We start from the raw sequence: 22,210 nt of genomic DNA on the forward strand, positions 1-22,210 counted from the left end.
TCAGAAGTTTCAAGGCATTCTCTTGAATTACACTACAAAAGGAATGTTTCACTCTAGTATGGCTTCACTTGCTTTGCTCTCCAGATATTATGTTTGGCTTGGCATTTACCTGTTTTTGTTTTTTTGTGGCTCTTGGGGGTGAATTGGGCTGAGTTGCAGTCTTGTTAAATGCTCTTCATTTGTAAATGATTTGCTTCACAGTGGACTTATAGAGCTCAAATCTTTTTGAGATGATTGTATAGCCTTCCCCACTCTTCCTTATGTCTTCAGAGATCTCCTTTCCTCTCAGTATGGTGTGTTTTGCATTCACAAACTGACCAGAGGGGTGTACTACGAAGCGAGGTAACTGGCTTATCCAGGTAACTTCAGGAGTAACTAAGTGACGTTGGGTGTAACTTCCCATCGGCGCATGGATTATGAGTGCCTCACTACGCATGACGAGGGTGTTCAGAGACCGTGTACCTCCTGTAGTTTACCCCGATGATGTTCTCTAATAAAGATATCAATCCTCATCTGAGGGAATTCCATATCTTTGCCGGCTTCAAGGGCCAGACATCTCCAATGCCAATCGCCGGAGTAATGCACTCAGAGCTGAACAGAAAAGTGTGCCTTGCTTTGCAATATTTTGCAGACGGATATTTTGCAGATTTGATGTATTCCATCGGCGATGCTGAACATCTGAGCAAGAATACTGTATGCTGTGTAATTTGCAAGGCGGTACTTGCTTTCACTAAACTGCTTGATGCATTTGTTGTGTTCCCTGGCTGTTTAAAGAAGAAATATGCTTTTTATGCGATCGCAGGTTATTCGCAAATAAGTTATTGGGCCTAAGCTAGATACAGAAAAAAAAAGTCCTATAGGATTCCCGAGGGTGATTGGTGAGATTGACTGTACGCATATGCCAATTAGAGTGACCCTGGGAGAACATGGGTTGGGGGGGGCTATGTTAATAGGAAGTCATTTCACAGCATTAATGCTCAGATATTTCATCATTAAATTCATACAGGTAGCTCTACAACCTAGGTGCTTTATGGAGTGCATCTTCAATTATTAACAGTGAGTAATGGGTCAATTTCAGAAATATAGTAGCCCATATGTAGGCCATAATTGAATTATTTTAAATGGTTTTCATATATTGAGATAGACTATATTACTTGTCCTCGCATCTACATCATACTACAAATAAAAGAATAGTCTGTAAGATGAAATTGAGAACATAATGACAAGAACACTGCCTTAACGAATTTACTCTGTCGGCAATTCCCTGCCAACAAGCCTCTCAGGCATTGTTGACCGCCATGGTGTTAGATTTAGCTGTTAACCTTTCTTTAAACTCATTGTGCAAAAACTCAACCTGCATTGCCAAACGCGCACTTTTTGGCGAATGTGCACAAACTCCCATTAGGGTAACACGGAGTCAACTAAGTGTTAACATAATGTTTAACACCAATTCCTTGATAACACTGAGTTAAAACTGAGTAGGGTTGAACTCCCTTCATGGTACAGCCCTCAGATTTCTAGTGTCTATTTATCAGTGTCCCAGCCAATCAATTTCCTAAATATACCTCCTTTAAATTGGTTCATTTGGTACCCAATTATTTACCCACCTGATTCTACTTTCCTACTTAATTTAACCAATGCAGCTTGGAGTTCACTTATTACCACACACATGATTTCCACTAAACCAACCTATGAAATTGGTAACTATAAACATGCTATGTCAGATATAGAATTCAATGAATAGTTCTTATTATATTAAGAAGTCATACTGAACACTAAAACTATTTTCATAGCAACACTGTATCTCAACAGACTTTCCAGAATGTGTTGGGTGTTGCTACAATAAAGAATTGGATATTCAAACACAAATTGGAGGAGATGACATTAAGGACAAAAAATATAAAAGGATAGTGACTAATTGTTTTGTTTATGAATTAGCCAATCCTACCAACTACTGCCAAATATCACATGGAAGATTAAATGTGTTTGCTAAGAGTTTAGGAATTTGTTGGTAGTGTAACACTGTAACACAGAGTTAAACAATATGTTGTCTGAATCATTGAACACACCTATCAATACAGATGCATCTAAAAAAAATGAATATTTTTGAAAAGTTCCTTTTATTTCCATAATTCAAATTAAAGGTGACACCTTCATATATTCTAGATTCATTACAAATAAAGTGAAAAATGTCAAGTCTTTTTTGTTTCAGTATTGAGGATTACGGCTTATAGCTCATGGAAATAAATAAATACATTAAAATAGAAAATTTACAATAAAGAAATGTCAACCTAAAAAGAGGTCAATTCAGCTAATTAACTCCCTGGGCCTTCAATACACACAACCACAATCATGGGGAAGACTGCTGACTTGACAGTTGTCCAGATGAAACTCATTGACACCCTCCACCTTAGAAGGTTATTGCTGACAGGGCTGGCTGTTCACAGAGTGCTATATCAAAGCATAAGCACTGGAAGGGAAAATTTTGGTAGGGAAGCAGCAGGGAGAACCACAGTCTTAAGAGGAATGTCAGGCAAAGCCAGTTCAAGAACTTGAGGGAGCTTCACAAGGAGTGGACTGAGGCTGGAGTAAGTGCATCAAGAGCCACCATGCACAGAAGTGTCCAGGAAATGGGCTACAAGTATCGCATTCCTAGTGTCAAGTCACTCCTGAATCAGAGATAACGTCAGAAGCGTCTTACCTGGTTGAAGGAGAAAAAGAACTGGGCCGTTGTTCAGTGTTCCAGAGTCCTCTCTTCAGATGAACGTACATTTTGCATTTAATTTGGAAATCAAGTTCCCAGAGTCTGGAGGAAGAGTGTAGAGGCACTGAATCCAAGATGCTCGAAGTCCAGTGTGAAATGTCCACAGTCAGTGAGGATTTGGGTTCCCATGTCATCTGCTGGTGTTGGTCCACTGTGTTTTAAGTCCAGAGTCAATGCAGCCATCTACCAGGAGATTTTAGAGCACTTCATGCTTCCATCTTCTGACAAGCTTTATGGAACTGCTGATTGGTCCCTTTTCCAGCAGGACTTGGCACCTGCACACAGTGCCAAAACAACTGATAACTGGTATTACTAACCCATGGTATTACTGTGCTTGATTGTCCAGCCAACTCACCTGACCTGAACCAAGAGGAAAATTAGATACACCAGTCCCAATAACAGACGAGTTGAAGTCTGCTATCAAAGCAACCTGGGCTTCCATAACACCTCAGCAGTGCCACATGCTGATTGCCTCCATGCCACACTGCATTGTTGAAGTAATTTTTGCAAAAGAACCCCACCCAAGTATTGAGTGTATAAATTAACATACTTAGGAAAACTTTGCAGGTGTTTTGAGTTAATTAGATGATTAAAGCTCTTCTACATTTCTGTATTATACATTTTTTATTCTAATGTTTTGAGATACTGGATTTTTTGATTTCCATGAGCTGTAAGCCGTAATCAACAAGATTGACACAAAAAAGGCTTGGATTGTTTCACTCTATGTGTAATGAATCTAGGTTATATGAAGGTGTCACATTTTCATTTGAATTTCGAACAAAAAAAAAAGTTTACACAATATTCTAATTTTTGGAGATGCACCTAATGTCAAGACTGCAGTGAAGACTTTAAACTTGTTAAATTTTACTTGTTATGACATTTTTTTAATAGTCCTATTGGGCATGATTAATCCAAACTCCAATTTGATATTCTATGTTCAGTATACTGTTTGATAATGCTTAGTGATTGCATCAGACATTGTCTTACCTACACCCATGGGTTCTCTTTCTGTGCCAGTACCTCAAAATCCCAGGTCAACGAGTCTGCTGAGGATGTATGGGACATCCTACAGAAGGCTCCAGCCACTGAGTATGAGAAGATTGCCTTCCAGTATGGCATAACAGACCTGCGTGGGATGTTGAAGAGACTGAAGAAGATGAAGAAGGAGGACAGGAAAAGCAAAGGTTGGCAATTCTACATTCTACATTTGTGACACAACAAAATTTACTCTTACAAAATGGACACTGTAAAATAACAGTTTAGGCACTAAAAAAAAAAAAGCCTATTTTTATCCTCGGCAGTTAGCTAGCTAGCTATATTTACACAACAAAATGGCTTCTAATCAATACTGAGTTCGAATGACAAATTTTTCTTGTGAATATTGAACCATACAGTAGGCTAACTAAGATTATTTCAGAGTCTGTGGGCACCATATTAGCTGTTTTTCCTTGCATTATCTCAGTGAAACCCATTGAAATACAGATTGAAGAATGCGTTTACTACTCCCATTCGGACAACAGCAATTTGTCAGGAACAAAATGACAATTAAGTTAAATCTATTGATTTCTGCCTTGCCACAGTGACTGTGGGAATTAACTACAGATTTTTTTGTGTAGGTTTAGAAGCTACAGTAAATGTTGAAATTTGTGGCTAGCAATCATTATGTAAAACACACAGCTAAAGTTTGGAGAAATGTCTACTGGCAAACGTGTTAATGTTCATGTTTTTGCCAACTTTAGCAGGATAACAGCAAAGAAACAGTGCATTTGGATTAGAATTAGATTTAGGATCAGGACTAATTTAGAAGGTGGTTAGGTTAGAATTAAGAGGTATTCTAAATTAAATTATTTAATAGGATATATATATATTTATGTTTAAGGTCCAAATCCCTTAAAAAGTTTAATTTTAAGACTAAGTCATATTTATCTATTTCAGGGCTAAAGCACTACTAAGGATCTTAATATGATTGATGGAACAAAGGAAAGAACCATTTTGAAATACAAAATCAGATCCCTAAATAAAGATCAATGTCTATATTGCATCATGGAAAAAGGTCAAATCAAGATATACAAAGATCCCAAAAGTCCAGGTCCACAATAAATGACCAAACATAGCAGCCCATATAACAAGTCAAGGATTAATATGTGGAAGCTATTCCAAAAGTATAGGAACTAACAAATTGACAGGTATATAAATTGCTTTTCAAGTGCTGTTTAATGTTCTTAAGCCGGGTCCCATAAAGGAAAGGCATCAATTTCCAATTCACACAATTTTCTTAAGCTCATAATAATTATAGTAATATCAAAGGGGATTCAAATCCCTATACATACCAATCTAATGAATAAAATGTATATGAAATCTGCAACAGAATCCTAAAACCATCTATACAATTCAAGGGATAGTTCGTTCATAGATTCACATTTGGGTGAAATAACACATAACTTGAGTTTTTCTTGAAGGCCCATGGAGTAAAGGGTGTTGTTTTGGAAGAAAAAGTAATTTGTCAATATAATATTTAATGCAATATCAGTGCACAGATTAATTTAATTTTATTTACCTTTATTTAAACAGACAAGTCATGAAAAATTCTAATTTTAAATGTACTCAGTGACACACACTTTAAAAGAGGCCTTTTTATCAAACCAAATACCCAGATATATATAATAAGGAATTCATTCAATTTGTGAACTGTCCAGTGTAGTAATTCAAAACTTATTTTGTTCAGAGTTATGCAATCTAGCGAATATCATGTGTATTTGTTTTGGATTTAGCACAAATTTAAGATCTAATATGGAATTCTGAAATGTTTGAAAATCAGACTGTAAAGTGGCTATAACCTGATTGATAGAAATTGCAGAACAATATACAGTTGTGCTCATAAGTTTCCATACCCTGGCAGAAATTGTGAAATGTTGTCATTGATTATGAAAATATGACTGATCATGCAAAACAACTATGATCAACCGGATAGTGATCATATGAAGTAATTTATTATCACATAGTTGTTTGGTTTGCGAGCGCCTGGTGGCCGGGCCTTTCCCCATGGGGCCCGGCCGGGCCCAGCCCGAACGAGCGACATGGGGCCGCCCTCCCGTGGGCTCACCACCCACAGGAGGGACCATAAGGGGCCGGTGCAGAGAGGATCGGGTGGCAGTCGAAGGCGGGGGCCTAGACAACCCGATCCCTGGACACGGAAACTAGCTCTAGGGACGTGGAATGTCACCTCGCTGGCGGGGAAGGAGCCTGAGATGGTGCGTGAGGTTGAGAGGTACCGACTAGAGGTAGTCGGGATCACCTCTACGCACGGCTTGGGCTCTGGAACCACACTCCTTGAGAGAGGATGGACTCTTCACCACTCTGGAGTTGCCCATGGTGAGAGGCGGCGGCTGGTGTGGGTTTGCTTATAGCTCCCCAGCTCTGCTGCCATGTGTTGGAGTTTACCCCGGTGAACGAGAGGGTCGTTTCCCTGCGCCTACGGGTCGGGGATAGGTCTCTCACTGTTGTTTGTGCCTACGGGCCGAACGGCAGTGCAGAGTACCCGACCTTCTTGGAGTCTCTGGGAGGGGTGCTGGAAAGTGCTCCGACTGGGGACTCTATCGTTCTACTGGGGGACTTCAACGCCCACGTGGGCAACGACAGTGACACCTGGAGGGGCGTGATTGGGAGGAACGGCCCCCCTGATCTGAACCCGAGCGGTGTTCAGTTATTGGACTTCTGTGCTAGTCACAGTTTGTCCATAACGAACACCATGTTCAAGCATAAGGGTGTCCATCAGTGCACGTGGCACCAGGACACCCTAGGCCGCAGGTCGATGATCGACTTTGTTGTCGTTTCATCTGACTTGCGGCCACATGTCTTGGACACTCGGGTGAAGAGAGGGGCGGAGCTGTCAACTGATCACCACCTGGTTGTGAGTTGGATCCGATGGCGGGGGAGGAAGCTGGACAGACTCGGCAGGCCCAAGCGTACTGTAAGGGTCTGCTGGGAACGTCTGGCCGAGTCTCCTGTCAGAGAGATCTTTAACTCCCACCTCCGGCAGAGCTTTGACTGGATCCCGAGGGAGGCTGGAGATATTGAGTCCGAGTGGACCATGTTCTCCACCGCCATTGTCGAAGCGGCCGCTCGGAGCTGTGGCCGTAAGGTCTCCGGTGCCTGTCGAGGCGGCAATCCCCGAACCCGGTGGTGGACACCGGAAGTAAGGGATGCTGTCAAGCTGAAGAAGGAGTCCTATCAGGCCTGGTTGGCTTGTGGGACTCCAGAGGCAGCTGACGGGTACCGACAGGCCAAGCGGGCTGCAGCCCGGGTGGTTGTGGAGGCAAAAACTCGGGCCTGGGAGGAGTTCGGTGAGGCCATGGAGAAGGACTATCGGCTGGCCTCGAAGAGATTCTGGCAAACCATCCGGCGCCTCAGGAGAGGGAAACAGTGCCCTACCAACGCTGTTTACAGTAGAGGTGGGCAGCTGTTGACCTCAACTGGGGATGTCGTCGGGCGGTGGAAGGAGTACTTCGAGGATCTCCTCAATCCCGCCGTCACGTCTTCCATTGAGGAAGCAGAGGATGAGGGCTCAGAGGTGGACTCGTCCATCACCCGGGCTGAAGTCACCGAGGTGGTTAAGAAACTCCTCGGTGGCAAGGCACCGGGGGTGGATGAGATCCGCCCTGAGTACCTCAAGTCTCTGGATGTTGTGGGGCTGTCTTGGTTGACACGCCTGTGCAACATCGCGTGGCAGTCGGGGACAGTGCCTCTGGGATGGCAGACCGGGGTGGTGGTCCCTCTTTATAAGAAGGGGGACCGGAGGGTGTGTTCCAACTATAGGGGGATCACACTTCTCAGCCTCCCCGGGAAAGTCTATGCCAGGGTTCTGGAGAGGAGAATACGGCCGATAGTAGAACCTCGGATTCAGGAGGAACAGTGTGGTTTTCGTCCAGGCCGTGGAACACTGGACCAACTCTATACCCTCTACGGGGTGATGGAGGGTTCATGGGAGTTTGCCCAACCAGTCCACATGTGTTTTGTGGATTTGGAGAAGGCATTCGACTGTGTCCCTCGCGGCATCCTGTGGAGAGTGCTTCGGGAATATGGGGTCCTGGGTCCTTTGCTAAGGGCTGTCAGGTCCCTGTACGACCGAAGCTTGGTCCGCATTGCCGGCAGTAAGTCAGACTTGTTCCCTGTGCATGTTGGACTCCGGCAGGGCTGCCCTTTGTCACCGGTTCTGTTCGTAATTTTTATGGACAGAATTTCTAGGCGCAGCCAGGGGCCGGAGGGTGTCAGGTTTGGGGACCACACGATTTCGTCTCTGCTCTTTGCGGATGATGTTGTCGTGTTGGCCCCTTCAAGCCAGGACCTTCAGCATGCACTTGGACGGTTTGCAGCCGAGTGTGAAGCGGTGGGGATGAAAATCAGTACCTCCAAATCCGAGGCCATGGTCCTCAGTCGGAAAAGGGTGGCTTGCCCACTTCAGGTTGGTGGAGAGTGCCTGCCTCAAGTGGAGGAGTTTAAGTATCTAGGGGTCCTGTTCACGAGTGAGGGAAGGATGGAACGGGAGATTGACAGACGGATCGGTGCAGCTTCTGCAGTAATGCGGTCGATGTATCGGTCTGTCGTGGTGAAGAAAGAGCTGAGCCGCAAGGCGAAGCTCTCGATTTACCGGTCAATCTACGTTCCTACTCTCACCTATGGTCATGAGCTTTGGGTCATGACCGAAAGGACAAGATCCCGGATACAGGCGGCCGAAATGAGCTTTCTCCGCAGGGTGGCTGGGCGATCCCTTAGAGATAGGGTGAGAAGCTCGGTCACCCGGGAGGAGCTCAGAGTAGAGCCGCTGCTCCTCCACATCGAGAGGGGTCAGCTGAGGTGGCTTGGGCATCTGTTTCGGATGCCTCCGCAACGCCTTCCTGGGAAGGTGTTCCGGTCCCGTCCCACCGGGAAGAGACCCCGGGGAAGACCTAGGACACGCTGGAGGGACTATGTCTCCCGGCTGGCCTGGGAACGCCTCGGTGTCCCCCCGGAAGAGCTGGAGGAAGTGTCTGGGGAGAGGGAAGTCTGGGCATCCCTGCTTAGACTGCTGCCCCCGCGACCCGGCCCCGGATAAGCGGAAGATGATGCGATGCGATAGTTGTTTGGCTCCTTTTTAAATCATAAAGATAACAGTAATCACCCAAATGGCCCTGATAAAAAGTTTACATACCCTTTGTGATGGTAATTCCAACGATCGACACTCTTAAATAAGGAAGTACAGAGACGAAATTCTCTGGGCACAATTAACAGTTTTATTAATTATTTGCAAATAAGAGTGACGCGTCAAACGCTTACCAACATAATCGTCTCTGGAGTCTCTGACTCCATACATGCACAATCTGTATTTATTACAGTTAAAAGGGGTGTGGTAAGTTGTTGCCCAGCTGTCCTATGTCAATAAAACATTCCCTTTGTTATGTTACTACCTAAGCTTCACACAAAGGACAAGCTCTCCTTCCCCCCATAGGTAACTTCTTCAATTCTAAGAGTTCTTACAGCATCTGGACAGACAATAGATGCCCCCTAGGCAAATACCAGATCCCCCACAACTGTCAAAAGACCTCGTAACAAGGTAATGGAATTTTATAAAGATGGAAAAGGTTATATCAAAAGCCTTGCAAATACCAGTCTATACTGTTCAATCACCTATTAAGAAGTGGAACATTCGGGGATCTCTCCATACCAAGCCAAGGTCAGGTAGACCAAGAAAGATTTCAGCCAAAACTGCCTGAAGAATTGTTCAGGATACAAAGAAAAGCCTCAGGAGAAATGCAGGCTGCTCTGCAAAAGGACGGTGTGGTTGTTTCAAGGAGCACAATACGACGATACTTGAATAAAAATTTGCAGCATTGTTGAGTTGCCAGAAAGAAGCCTTTACTACACCAGTGCCACAAAAAATCCTGGTTACAATATGCCCTACAACACCTTGACATGCCTGACAGCTTCTGGCAAACTGTAATTTGGAGTGACGCGACCAAAATAGAGCTTTGTTTGGAGCGGGGTCAACAAGGCCTATAGTGAAAAGAATACCATCCCCACTGTGAAGCATGGTGGTGGCTCACTAATGTTTTGGGGGGGTGCAAGCTCTAAAGGCACGTGGAATCTTGTGAAAATTGATAGCAAGATAAATGCAGCATGTTATCAGAAAATACTGACAGACCATTTGCATTATTCTGCACAAAAGCTGTGGATGGGACGCTCTTGGACTTTCCAGCACGACAATGACCCTAAGCACAAGGTCAAGTTGACCCTCCAGTGGTTACAGCAGAAAAAGGTGAAGTTTCTGGATTAGGCATCACAGTATCCTGACCTTAATATCATCAAGCCTCTCTGGGGAGATCTCAAACGTGTGGTTCATGCAAGACGACCAAAGCCTTTGCATGACCTGGTGGCGTTTTGCCAAGTTGAATGGGCAGCTATACCACTTGCATGAATTTGGGCCCTCATAAACAACTATTGAAAAAGACTGCACGCTGTCATTGACGCTAAAGGGGGCAATACACAGTATAAAGAACTAAGGATTTGCAGACTTTTGAACAGGGGTCAGTAAAAAAAATATGTTGCCATGTTTTTTTTACGATTGTGCCATTCTGTTATGATCTACAGTTGAAAATGAATCCCACAAGAATGTTTTTCCTGCTCACTCATGTTTATATATATATATATTTTTTTTTTTACAAATGGTACATATATTACCAATTCTCCAAGGGTATGCAAACTTTTTGCAAACTGTAATTATAATCAAGGAGTCAGAGAAAAGTATTGCAGGTTCCAGATGCAGAGTGTTGGTAGTATTTATTAGGAGGTTAACAGTTCCAAGCAACGGCAAGGCAGAAAGCAGAGTCAAAAAGGCAGGCCAAAGGTTAAAACCGGTAAGTCAGAAAACGAGAGGCAACGATAAAGGCTAAGACTAAGCATGGTCAAAATGTAAGGCAGAATTTGAAATCCTATGGCAAAAATGCTAAATCACAAGGCTAGAGCGACATTGAGAAATACTAAAGCTAAGGTCTTAACACTGAATATCTAAATACTACGCATACTAGGAGTACTCTAAACAATGGCTCAGTATGTTGGCTAAAGTCTAACACTACCTCACAAAGTAACTACAAAAGAGAACTGAGTATTTCACAATCTGCTCAGTTACTGGTATTTTCACGCACAACCATTTCTAGGGTTTACAAAGAATGGTGTGAAAAGGGAAAAACATCCAGTATGCGGCAGTCCTGTGGGCGAAAAATGCCTTGTTGATGCTAGAGGTCAGAGGAGAATGGGCCGACTGATTCAAGCTGATAGAAGAGCAACTTTGACTGAAATAACCACTCTGAGGTATAACAATTGAGGTATGCAGCAAAGCATTTGTGAAGCCACAACACGCACAATCTTGAGGTGGATGGGCTACAACAGCAGAAGACCCCACCGGGTACCACTCATCTCCACTACAAATAGGAAAAAGAGGCTACAATTTGCACAAGCTCACCAAAATTGGACAGTTGAAGATTGGAAGAATGTTGCCTGGTCTGATGAGTCTCGATTTCTGTTGAGACATTCAGATGGTAGAGTCAGAATTTGGCGTAAACAGAATGAGAACATGGATCCATCATGCCTTGTTACCACTGTGCAGGCTGGTGGTGTGGGGGATGTTTTCTTGGCACACTTTAAAGCCCCTTAGTGCCAATTGAGCATGGCTTAAATGCCACGGCCTACCTTAGCATTGTTTCTGACCATGTCCATCTCTTTATGACCACCATGTACCCATCCTCTGATGGCTACTTCCAGCAGGACAATGCACCATGTCACAAAGCTCGAATCATTTCAAATTGGTTTCTTGAACATGACAATGAGTTCACTGTACTGAAATGGCCCCCACAGTCACCAGATCTCAACCCAATAGAGCATCTTTGGGATGTGGTGGAACGGGAGCTTCGTGCCCTGGATGTGCATCCCACAAATCTCCATCAACTGCAAGATGCTATCCTATCAATATGGGCCAACAATTCTAAAGAATGCTTTCAGCACCTTGTTGAATCAATGCCAAGTAGAATTAATGCAGTTCTGAAGGCGAAAGGGGGTCAAACACAGTATTAGTATGGTGTTCCTAATAATCCTTTAGGATTATTATGTTGTACTAGAATATATTGAAAACAAAAACAAATGAGAAGCAAGAAAAAATATAGGCAAACCCTCACAATAATACTGTATCATCGGAATTAACATTTTCAAAATGTTTTCATTAAACCCAGTGTCATTTACATACAGATTGCAGAACCCAAATTCGAACCATGGCACACCCTTGTATACTTCAATAAATTATTACAATGGCCCTTCTGTAACAATAGCCTGAGTTCTATGAAAAAGATTGTTTTGAAACCCTAAACAGGCATTAACAGTTAATCCTAATGATCTCAACTTGCTGAATTGTTCAAGCTTAGTCAAATTGCTTGTTGACCGCTTATGGACTGCACTCTTCAATTCATTCCATAGATTCTCGATGGGATTCAGGATGCAGTTCTGACTAGGCCAATCAAGGACATTCACACTTTGTCCTTCAGCTGTTTTATGGTTGCTTTGGCGATGTGCTTTGTGTCATTGTCATGTTGAAACACAAACCATCTTCCCATTTAAAATTGTCTGGCATGTTCTCCTCAAGAATCTGTCCATTTTCCCTTTTTTCCTGACAAGTGCTCCAGTCTTTGCTGAAGAGAAACACCCCCACAACAGGATGCTGAGACTGCCGTGCTGTACTGTGGGCATGGTGTTCCTTGTATTAGGTTTTAACCAGTCATATCCTTTTGTGTTCAGGCTAAAATGTAAATTTTTTGTCTCATCTGTCTTCCTGGCAGTGGGCTGCAGGTTCTCCTAATGAATCTGTCTGTGTTTTTGGTTTGTTAATTTTCACTTCTATCCTGACAATTGCTCCAGTCCCTGCTTACCCTTATGGAAAAAAACACATACATTTCACATGTGGAAAATCACATGGTTTCACGTGAAATTAAAACATGATTTTCCAATGTTGAGACATTCCACATGTGGTATTTGACATGTGGTAAGTACACGTGAAAAATCACATAAGTTGATCCAAATCACATGTGGAGTTTTTAGAACATTCCACATGTGGTATTTCACATTTTTCTCAGTTTCAACATTTGATATTTTATCTTTGTAGTTTTTTCAATTAAATATAGGGATAAATGATTTGCACTTCATTGCTTTCTGTTTTATTTACATTTTACACAGCATCCCAACTTCTTTGGAAACAATGTTGTACTTTAAACAGCTAGGCTACATAGTTTCATAGTGGGAATCAATATTTATTTATTCTTATAGTGGAGTATTTACTTTCATATGTGATGAAGTCACAGCGTGCACATCTGTGTTATTTTAGAGGCTAAATTCTCACCAAATGTACTAACATTTTTAAATAACTTTTTTTTTCTTTTACAAAATCGCCCTGATCCACACAGTAGTCCAATCCAACCCCCTGCTGCATTTATGATTTCATTAAATTTATCCAAGATAAAATAACAAATAACTGTTACTACATACATGTATGAAAAATAAGTATATAAATACATAGTATTTTATACATTCATTAGTTGATTAGTTAAAATATGGTGCATTTAGCTCTCTAAATTACATTCATAAATGTCTTTGTGTGGAGATAAACATTTCCATAAATCTAGAACCACTGGGTGTCCAGTAGACAACTACCTATATTTCTATTAATGAAACTGTAGCATTACCATGTGTCTTTGCCTCCACAATTTCAGCTTTCCTCAAGAAGCTGGACCCTGCCTACCAGGTAGAAAAAGGGCATAAAATCACACTCTGCGTTCAGATGGCAAATGAAGATATAGATGTAAAATGGCACAAGAACGGACAACTTATTCGGCCAACTGGAAGGTATCTTTGTGGAGGGGGTTGATATGGCTGTTGAGTATGTATAAAACATATCTTAGGTGTTTATAATGAAACAATACAATTAGCAATTTTTCTGTAAATGTCCGGTTAACTTTTCTCTTCCCTTCCCCCACAACACATTGACGGAATGGACTGATCTGGCTGACCTTTGACTAACAAGCAAGTAAATGAAATATATATTAATTTTTTTGCAAACTCTACCTACCACATAATGTACAGTGTTTCATAGTAGACCAATTTGGTTTGAATTCTATCTATTATCTATCTATTATTACCAGGTACATATTTGAAAGTGTTGGGAACAAGCAATACCTTACCATCAACAACTGCTCACTCTCAGACGATGCTACATACAGCTGCCTTGTCGGAGATGAGAAGTGTGCAACAGAGCTGTTTGTAAAAGGTACATGCCAAACAACTGAAAGTGGACAATTAAAAGTCCAACATCAATGTTAAACTTCTCCACCATATGTAATGTAGTGCCAGTGCTTTCCATAAGTATTGGGACAGTGAAGTCAAAATTGCTATTTTTGATGTACACTCAAGGCATAACTTTCTATTAATTATAATGAAATAAAAAGAGACTAGAAGGGAAACTCGCATTAAGAGATTATTTGCAATGGAGCCTCTGGTTAATGGTGGGCCTTATTGTTTATGCAGAGCCTCCTGTCACTATTACAAAGAATCTGGAGGACCAGATGGTAATGAAGGGTGAACGTGTGGAGTTGGAGTGTGAAGTGTCAGAAGAAGGGACCCCTGTCAAATGGTAAGATATTTTCTAAACCCTCAATCCACAAATGAAACAATATTGATCCTAAATTCCATACTATATCACAGGTGAGGTGCCATACCAGGCTGGGCCTTAAGATGTAATAAGTACTAAGTCCCTGACCCAGAACATAAAAAGCATGGACTGGCTTGCTGTTTTGATTACCTCATGCCAGAAAAACTTGGACAGAAACAGAAGATGGCAGGAATAACTAATATCATGATTGGGGTACTGTGTAGTGGTCATAAATATTTTCTTAAGTGTATGTATTATTTGTTTTTGTTATTCATTTAAATGTTTTGTTTAATATGCTGTCACTCTTATGTTGAATACCTAGATGAACACAGGCTGGCCTCATTCTGTTCCATTTCTGGCGTTCTCTCCATGGTTCCTACTGAGGCATGAGCCCAGGCCCAGTCCAAAGTCACAGAAAATAAATGATCCCAGCCCGATTAAAGCCCAATTACAAAAAGAAAGATAATGATGTTGTTAGTTTGTGTATAAAGACAAAATTAACAATTTACACTGGTGTTGAACACAATGAGAGCAACAATAGAAACCTGGAAATGAAAACAACTTTAAAACACATTGAAATAACTCTGAAGCATGCTTGACTTTATAATTGTGTTGCTTATTTTGAGTATTCTTTATTCATTCATTTATTTATTTGAACTCACGCATCACATCAGTCTATTGCCTGTTTTAAATCTGAGTTGTGCTCTGCGTGAATGTTAAGGGAACATGTAATCATCACAGTATAACACCAAGTCAATTAAACTTCAGGGATATCAATCTGTCCAGTTAGGAAGCATAAGCGATTGTGAATCAATGTCACGTGTTTTGGTGCAAATGAAAGTGACAACAGGTGCACTGGAGAGGCAACAGCCAGACAATCTCCCAAGAGGGAATGGTTTTACATGCGATGGCCATAGACAATTGCTCTCTCCTTATCCTTCCTGACTGATTCTTCTCTAGTTTTGCATTTTGTTAGTATCCTTGTCACTACTGGTAGCATGAGGTGTTACCTGCAGCCCATTCAGGTTAAAGCCACCAACCTGTCACAAACTCCATGAGGGTGGCATGAGGGACTGACATTCTCTAGTGAGACCTGTGCTCACAGCCCAGCACCGTGTAGCTTGATTGGTCTGAGGAGGCATATCCTTGGAGGGTCATACAGACCTCCGCGTGCTAGCCAACGGTAACCTGACTGCTGACCCATTGTCCAGACCCATAGTCAGACCTTATGCTGGTGCAGTGGACCCTGGGGTTCCTCTTGGTGCAGGACAATGCCCGGCCTCATGTGGCCAGACTGTGTAGGCAGTTTTTCTGGATGATGAAGTAATTGATGCCATTGACTGGCCGTCACGTTCCCCAGACCTGAATTCAATTGAGAACCTCTGGGACGTTATGTATCGTGCATCCGAAGTAGCACCAAAAGTGCAGCTTAAATTGCACAATTTATATTGGTCAAGAGTTGTCAAATTGAAAAGCTGCACACCCTTACTCTTCTCAGAATAATGTAATGAATCACTGTGCCATCTAAATATCTCTTTTACATTTTTAAATATCCAAATTATTGTAATTGTACCTTTTATAAGCTTGATAACCATAAGTGAAAATAGAATTTGTGAGAGGGGAGAGTTGGTTTAAATGCATTGTTTTGGGAAACAAAAAAATATGAAGGATATTCAGTTTAAAGTGCAAGATTGTCAGCTTTTTTGGCAGGACAGTTAAAGTTGAAATGTACAACATATTAATGAGAAAAAATGAAGAATTTGCTGGTTCTCATGTGGGGCTTTCACTATGCAGGGAGAAAGATGGTATGGAGCTGACGAGAAATGAGTCTTTCAAGTACCGCTTCAAGAAAGATGGCCGCAAACACACCCTCATCATTAATGAGGCAACTAAGGAGGACTGTGGCCACTACACAGTTAAAACCAGTGGGGGTGAATCTATGGCTGAACTCATGGTGTCTGGTAGGTTTTCACTTCAGACAACACAATAGAAAAAGACATCTATGTGAAACAATGTTAAACATGATAGCTTGCATCCACCTGAAGTACATAAAGCATGTCTAGTCAATTAAAATATTAAGCCATCTTTGTACTACACTACTGGTTTAAGTAAAAAACCTGATTCTTCTTTGATGCTGCTTACTAAATATGTTCCTGTGACAATAAACATAATGCTCTTCTGCCTAACATTGCAACCTGGTTGCCAAGGCCATCATACATTACACTGTGCTAATGTCCTATTACATTCAAGTTTGCTTAAGTTAGAAGACACGACACAGTGACAGTAATAAGTATTTTCTTCTTATGCTAAAAATATGGATTGGAAGTGTAAGTATAGATGCTTTAGTATATTATTGGAAATGTGCCCTCCAAATTTTTGGCTCTGCCTTTTTAAAGATTAGCAGAAAAGGGTATGCAGAGTATTATTGCTGTTTATCAAAGAAATAATTATTATTATGAAAAATACTGCTTTCTTTAAAATGTGTCAGCCAAGAATATAAACAATCCTGACTTGGGTCTACGCATCTGTGGTGGATTCCATTCTAACCTTGTCCATCACGTATGTTTTGGGTATGCATCTGCCTGCTACAGAAGTAAAAAGTTATGTGGCACACTTTATGCTGATAGAGCAATTGACTGCCACCTGCCGGTCACCAAATGCCTCAACGATTCTCCTCTGGCATGCTAAGGGCCAGTAACCGTCAGTAACCGTCCATCTCCTCCACATAGACTAACAAGACTGCCAACCAAACCAAGCCAACTCCGAACAGTTAATTGTGATTTATATTAATGCACTAAACCACTTCTAGAACCATTCAGCTATATAGTGAATGCATTTAAGATCACCTAAAGCGGTATATTGCCAATGTACCACAAGTTAGTGCTATGTATGTCCAGAAACTGCGATATGTTATCCCTAAAAACAGCTGTTAATGATGGTATATTGGTCATATACCACACCTTCTAATGCCTTCCTCTTAATTATACTCTCAGCACAGTTTGTTAGTGTCCCTGTTAGGGAACTCTAACAAATAATGTTCACTGGTACAGCGTTTTACATTAATCATTGCAGACATACATTGTATACTACCCTTGAATTTTCTAATTGTAATCAATGAGTTTGCAGCTGCAATTGAGTAAAGAATGTGCCATAAGCCTACTCCACAGCTAACATGAAATGTTGCCAATGGGCTATCCAATTGGCAGGTCAAACGGTTGGATCATTGCGTAAAAGGATAGTCTATATTCGCAGCAGGATGGTGGAAAAAAACATGCCAGGAACCCAAAGTCAATGTATTTATTTTTCTTTGTGATGTTGTCTTACTGTTTTTTAAACAAAACAAGCCCAAGGGCAGAACCAAAGGGGAAAACAAGTGCTAAATAACAAAGAAATAGTCCAACCAACTCTACATGGGAAAGTAAAACTACGAAAGTAGTAGGCGCTGCTTCCTGGGCCGTCATGTCCTCTCAGATATAGCCTCTGCCTAGTTCTTCATCCCTGTCCTGATTGCTGACACCTGCTTTGTAGTGGACAGGGAGAGAGAAGATTAACCCCACAGGTGTTCCTTGTTATGCCTGACACCCCATTGCTAATGCATCGGGCAGGGCTTCCACCTGGAGGCAGTACGTTCACAGTTTTCAAAGAGAGTGGTCACATTGTGTTGTGAAGCAGAGGACCATGAGTTTGCACCCAGTGTGGGGACAGGTGAACTGACAGTGGACGTAGCTAAACTGGTAGCAACAGCACATTGTCGGTGGTTTCAATAACCTCCAAATTATTCTTCCCCTTTGTAAATTAGATGCTTTATCCCCTACATCCCTAGAAAAAGCACCAAAATCATGTAGGATAATATCAAACACATACTCTGCTGCATAGTACATGCTCTACAATGTGAATCATAAAAAGGCCACTCATGAAATAGACTACATCTCTGAGCTCTGACTTCTTAATCCTTTAGAGAAAGAATTGGAGGTGTATCAGACCATTGCAGACCTCACAGTAAAGCCAATGGATGAGGCTGTGTTTAAGTGTGAGGTCTCAGATGAAACCGTGAAAGGTACATGGTACAAGAATGGAGTGAAGGTGAAGATCGATTCCAGAACTAATATTACACATGTTGGCAGGTGAGAATGATATCTATACTGTGGTATTGGGTCGGTTCAGGTTTTTTGTGTTGTTAAAAATACAACTAAAAAGAATGTTCTTTCACTGAAGGATCCATAAACTCACTATTGATGATGTCAAACCTGAAGATGAAGGAGACTACACTTTTGTTCCAGATGGATATGCATTCAACCTCTCAGCCAAACTGAACTATCTGGGTAAAACTTTAATTTGTACAATTAACCATATGCCCTTGTGTTATGCACTTTTTGTTCAATGAATGAATTGCTTTTGTCTGTTTTTCAGAGGTTAAGATCGATTATGTGCCTCGACAAGGTATGCTATGGTTTATTATTCCTCCTCCCAGCATCTTATTCTGTTACACAGATGAAATAGCTTGGATCAATATTACATACATTTATGTTGCATTTGTACTGTTCTTGATTCCTAAAGATCCTCCAAAGATCCACCTGGATTGCATGGGTCGCACGTCAGACTCTACCATAGTTGTGGTGGCTGGGAACAGGCTGCGACTGGATGTGCCCATCACTGGAGACCCAGCACCTACAGTGGTCTGGACAAAGGGAGAAAAGGTAAAGTATCTGGTTTAACTAATCAGCCACACAGACTACCACATTGCTTTAATTTCTAATTTTGGTAGCCTAAAACACAGGCCTCCGGTCAATTGATCTTTAGGACGGATTACCTCAATTCCAATTACTGTCTGGATAATTAATTGTTATAAGTAAGGTTCTAAGAGGATCGTGACATTATCTCTTAAGTGTTTTAGCAGTTTCTCAAAAAATACGCATGGTGCAGATGACAAACTGATTAAGATTGGTGTGTCTGTTGGGCAGGTGCATTGTACCAGCAGACACACCAATCCTATTCAATATATCCATAACCATTATTATAAATATAATGGTTATTATTTCAGGCTTACAATAATTACATAAAAAAGAGGGGTAGGAAGCATTGTGCATATTTGGCTATAGTTATCAGCAGGGGGCATTGTTGTGTTACAGTATTCATATTTTTGTGAAAACAACCCTAGAATATAAATATGAAATAATATGAAAATAAATCCATGAATTTGTTCTAACAAAATAAATTGAACAAGTTTATAATAAGGAGCTTAGCACAAATTTAAAACAGGCAATTGACCGACGTGATGTGTGCAAGTTCAAATAAATAATTATTAACAGAATTAGAAAAATAAGCAAAATAATTATAAAGCCCAGCATGCTTCAGAGTTATTTAAATTAATTTATTTATTTTCATTTCCAGGTTTCCTTTGTCGATCTCATTAGTGTAAAATGTACATTTTGTCGTTATGCAGACACTATACACCGATCAGCCATAACATTATGACCACCTGCCTAATATTGTGTAGGCCCACCTTTTGCCACCAAAACAGCCCTGACCCATTGAGGCATGGACTCCACTAGACCTCTGAAGGTGTGCAAAAGGGGTGTAATCAACTGGCTTTTTAAAAAGAAAACAGGTGTAAAAAAGGCTGTCCTGCTCCTTCCTCTCTACATAACTTACCACAGTATTGGTAGTATATTTGATTGATTATTTGTTTAGCTGTACAGCTAATCATAATTGTTATGCTTGCTCGAGCGTTCTTAACGTATCTGAGTGCTTGTAAAGATGCCTATTAAATGTGCACACACCCCACTCAGGGCATAAAATGATGGTCTCAGAAGAGAGAAGACGTGAGTTGACAAACTAATTAATTACCTACCGCTCATATAGGTGAGCGTAGAGCCAACCTGTAATAATCCCAGCCTAACGGGATCGTTCCAGTCCTTGTTTTAGTTTTGATTGTCTTGTCCTTATTTCGTCTTTCCTTCTTGTCTTCCCTCCCGAACTCTGTTTATCAGTTTCATCAATCTCACCTGTGTTTGTACTGTGCCCATTTTCCTGTGTATTTAGTTCTGTCCTTTTCCCCCCAGTTGCATACAAGTTATATATTTTTAAAGATATTTAACTTTTTATATTGCACTTTTATAACTTCAGTTGACTTGAATGGGATTTTCTCGATGGGATGTCTTTTTTGACTTTAATGGGAAACGAACTGTTCTTTTTTGCCGGATTGTGTAAGCAGAACTGGCTATGAAGAGCGATTGTCTCTTACTGAGTGACTGAGTGACTGTCTGACTGGCTACCTGTTGTTAAATAGCATAGTGGTTAGAGATGCAGACTGTCACAAAGGTGACGGGAGTTCAATCCTCGCCACAGATCAAACAAATTAGGCATTAGGATTTGTTCATGATTTAAGTTAGGTTAAAGTAAACTGTTGATGGTTATATTGAGATGGACAAACTACACATTGTTCTCGATTCAAGTCATTGTTTTCATTATAGTTACTGTATAGCTATTAGCTATCCATCCACAGTAATCTCTTTCTTATTTAACGTGTTGAATGTTGTGTTGCGATCCTGTTATACCTATTGTTGGTTTGGATGTTGACTAATATAGGGAACTAGTTTTGAGAACCATGGAGTTTCGACTAATTGGTTTGACAATACAAGAAGTGAACAGACACCACATCTCTACACCAGAGCTGTGCAGGGGCCTGGATTTTAAGCCCGAGCCCTACCCATTTCCCATAAAGTTCAAGCCCTACCCTACCCATGTCAAATTGCTCCTGTCAAATTGTAGGCCTGGTCAGCCCGAGCCTGAAAAATAAATAGCTTACCAATAAAAAAAGGTGTAGTATATATTGTGAGGGAAGAGTATTGTACCCATTATTGATGGTTTCAGCAATGTCCACCTCTGGTCCCCGCTGCACTAAAGTTTCTCTCGCTGCTGCTACTACTAGCTGGAATACTGAGCACACTACGGGAGAGTTTAGCAAGCATTGGATAAGTTCCACTCTGTGTTTTCCACCAACCTAAGACGTCCATTTCATCTTCCATAATGATTGCGTGATTTATACTCTTCCACTTCATCTACAACGGTTTCCACTGGCACATTTTCCCATTCTTCGAAGTCGTGCAATCTTCTCTTAGCAGCAGGTTCAGTCATCTCACCTGTGGGGATAGAGCGAGCAGATAGAAGCGGGAAATTCTTAGTTGGGCCTCTTCATGCACTCTGTTTCGTTGAAAAGTGGAAGCATTCTTAGCTGGCTGAACTTAGGCCACAAGAATGTGGCAAGCTTGTGCAATGTCTGAATTTGAACATTTCTGTTGATCCACTCCAAATGTCTCTGATGGCGCCTCAGCCGCTCTACCCACAGGATGACTAAGTTGAGGGTAGGGTACTGGTCACTTTCGACCTCCCTCTGTGCCTCATAAAAGGGTCGGAGAAGGTCCAATAAGAAATCCAGTACATTGAGAGGTATCTCATCTATCCTCCGACTCTCACCTCGGCTCTCAAGCTTTTCATGAAGCTCAGGTTAGACTGCCTTGATTGAATCCAGGGTGAGGTAAACAGTGCTTTCACCCATTTGTCTCACAGTCTTTGACAATTGGGCTACAAGTCCTGATTGCTTCACATATCTTCTGCCACCTCTGGGACAGCATCTTCCAGCTCAGTAGTGTCAAGTGCATGTTTCAGCACAGTGCTGTACACATGATCCTGGCAGTCAAGGCATTGGTAGGGCCTGAGTGCTGCAA

General features: G+C 41.6%; 1 protein-coding gene across 3 annotated transcripts in view; it reads left to right on the forward strand.

Moving 5' to 3' along the window:
* Positions 1 to 22,210, forward strand: part of mybpc3 (myosin binding protein C3) — a 94,498-nt gene that overhangs the window by 36,103 nt on the left and 36,185 nt on the right. For all 3 annotated transcript variants that reach the window (XM_010890489.5, XM_020054923.3, XM_020054925.3), the window contains 10 exons: positions 3,782 to 3,948; positions 13,549 to 13,681; positions 13,860 to 13,862; positions 13,978 to 14,102; positions 14,360 to 14,465; positions 16,278 to 16,444; positions 18,442 to 18,607; positions 18,699 to 18,805; positions 18,894 to 18,923; positions 19,041 to 19,180. In XM_010890489.5, coding sequence (XP_010888791.1) covers positions 3,782 to 3,948; positions 13,549 to 13,681; positions 13,860 to 13,862; positions 13,978 to 14,102; positions 14,360 to 14,465; positions 16,278 to 16,444; positions 18,442 to 18,607; positions 18,699 to 18,805; positions 18,894 to 18,923; positions 19,041 to 19,180 — 1,144 coding nt within the window. The remainder of the gene's footprint in view (positions 1 to 3,781; positions 3,949 to 13,548; positions 13,682 to 13,859; positions 13,863 to 13,977; positions 14,103 to 14,359; positions 14,466 to 16,277; positions 16,445 to 18,441; positions 18,608 to 18,698; positions 18,806 to 18,893; positions 18,924 to 19,040; positions 19,181 to 22,210) is intronic.

The sequence above is a fragment of the Esox lucius genome, chromosome 2 (assembly GCF_011004845.1).
Source record: "Esox lucius isolate fEsoLuc1 chromosome 2, fEsoLuc1.pri, whole genome shotgun sequence".
Lineage (NCBI taxonomy): Eukaryota > Metazoa > Chordata > Actinopteri > Esociformes > Esocidae > Esox > Esox lucius.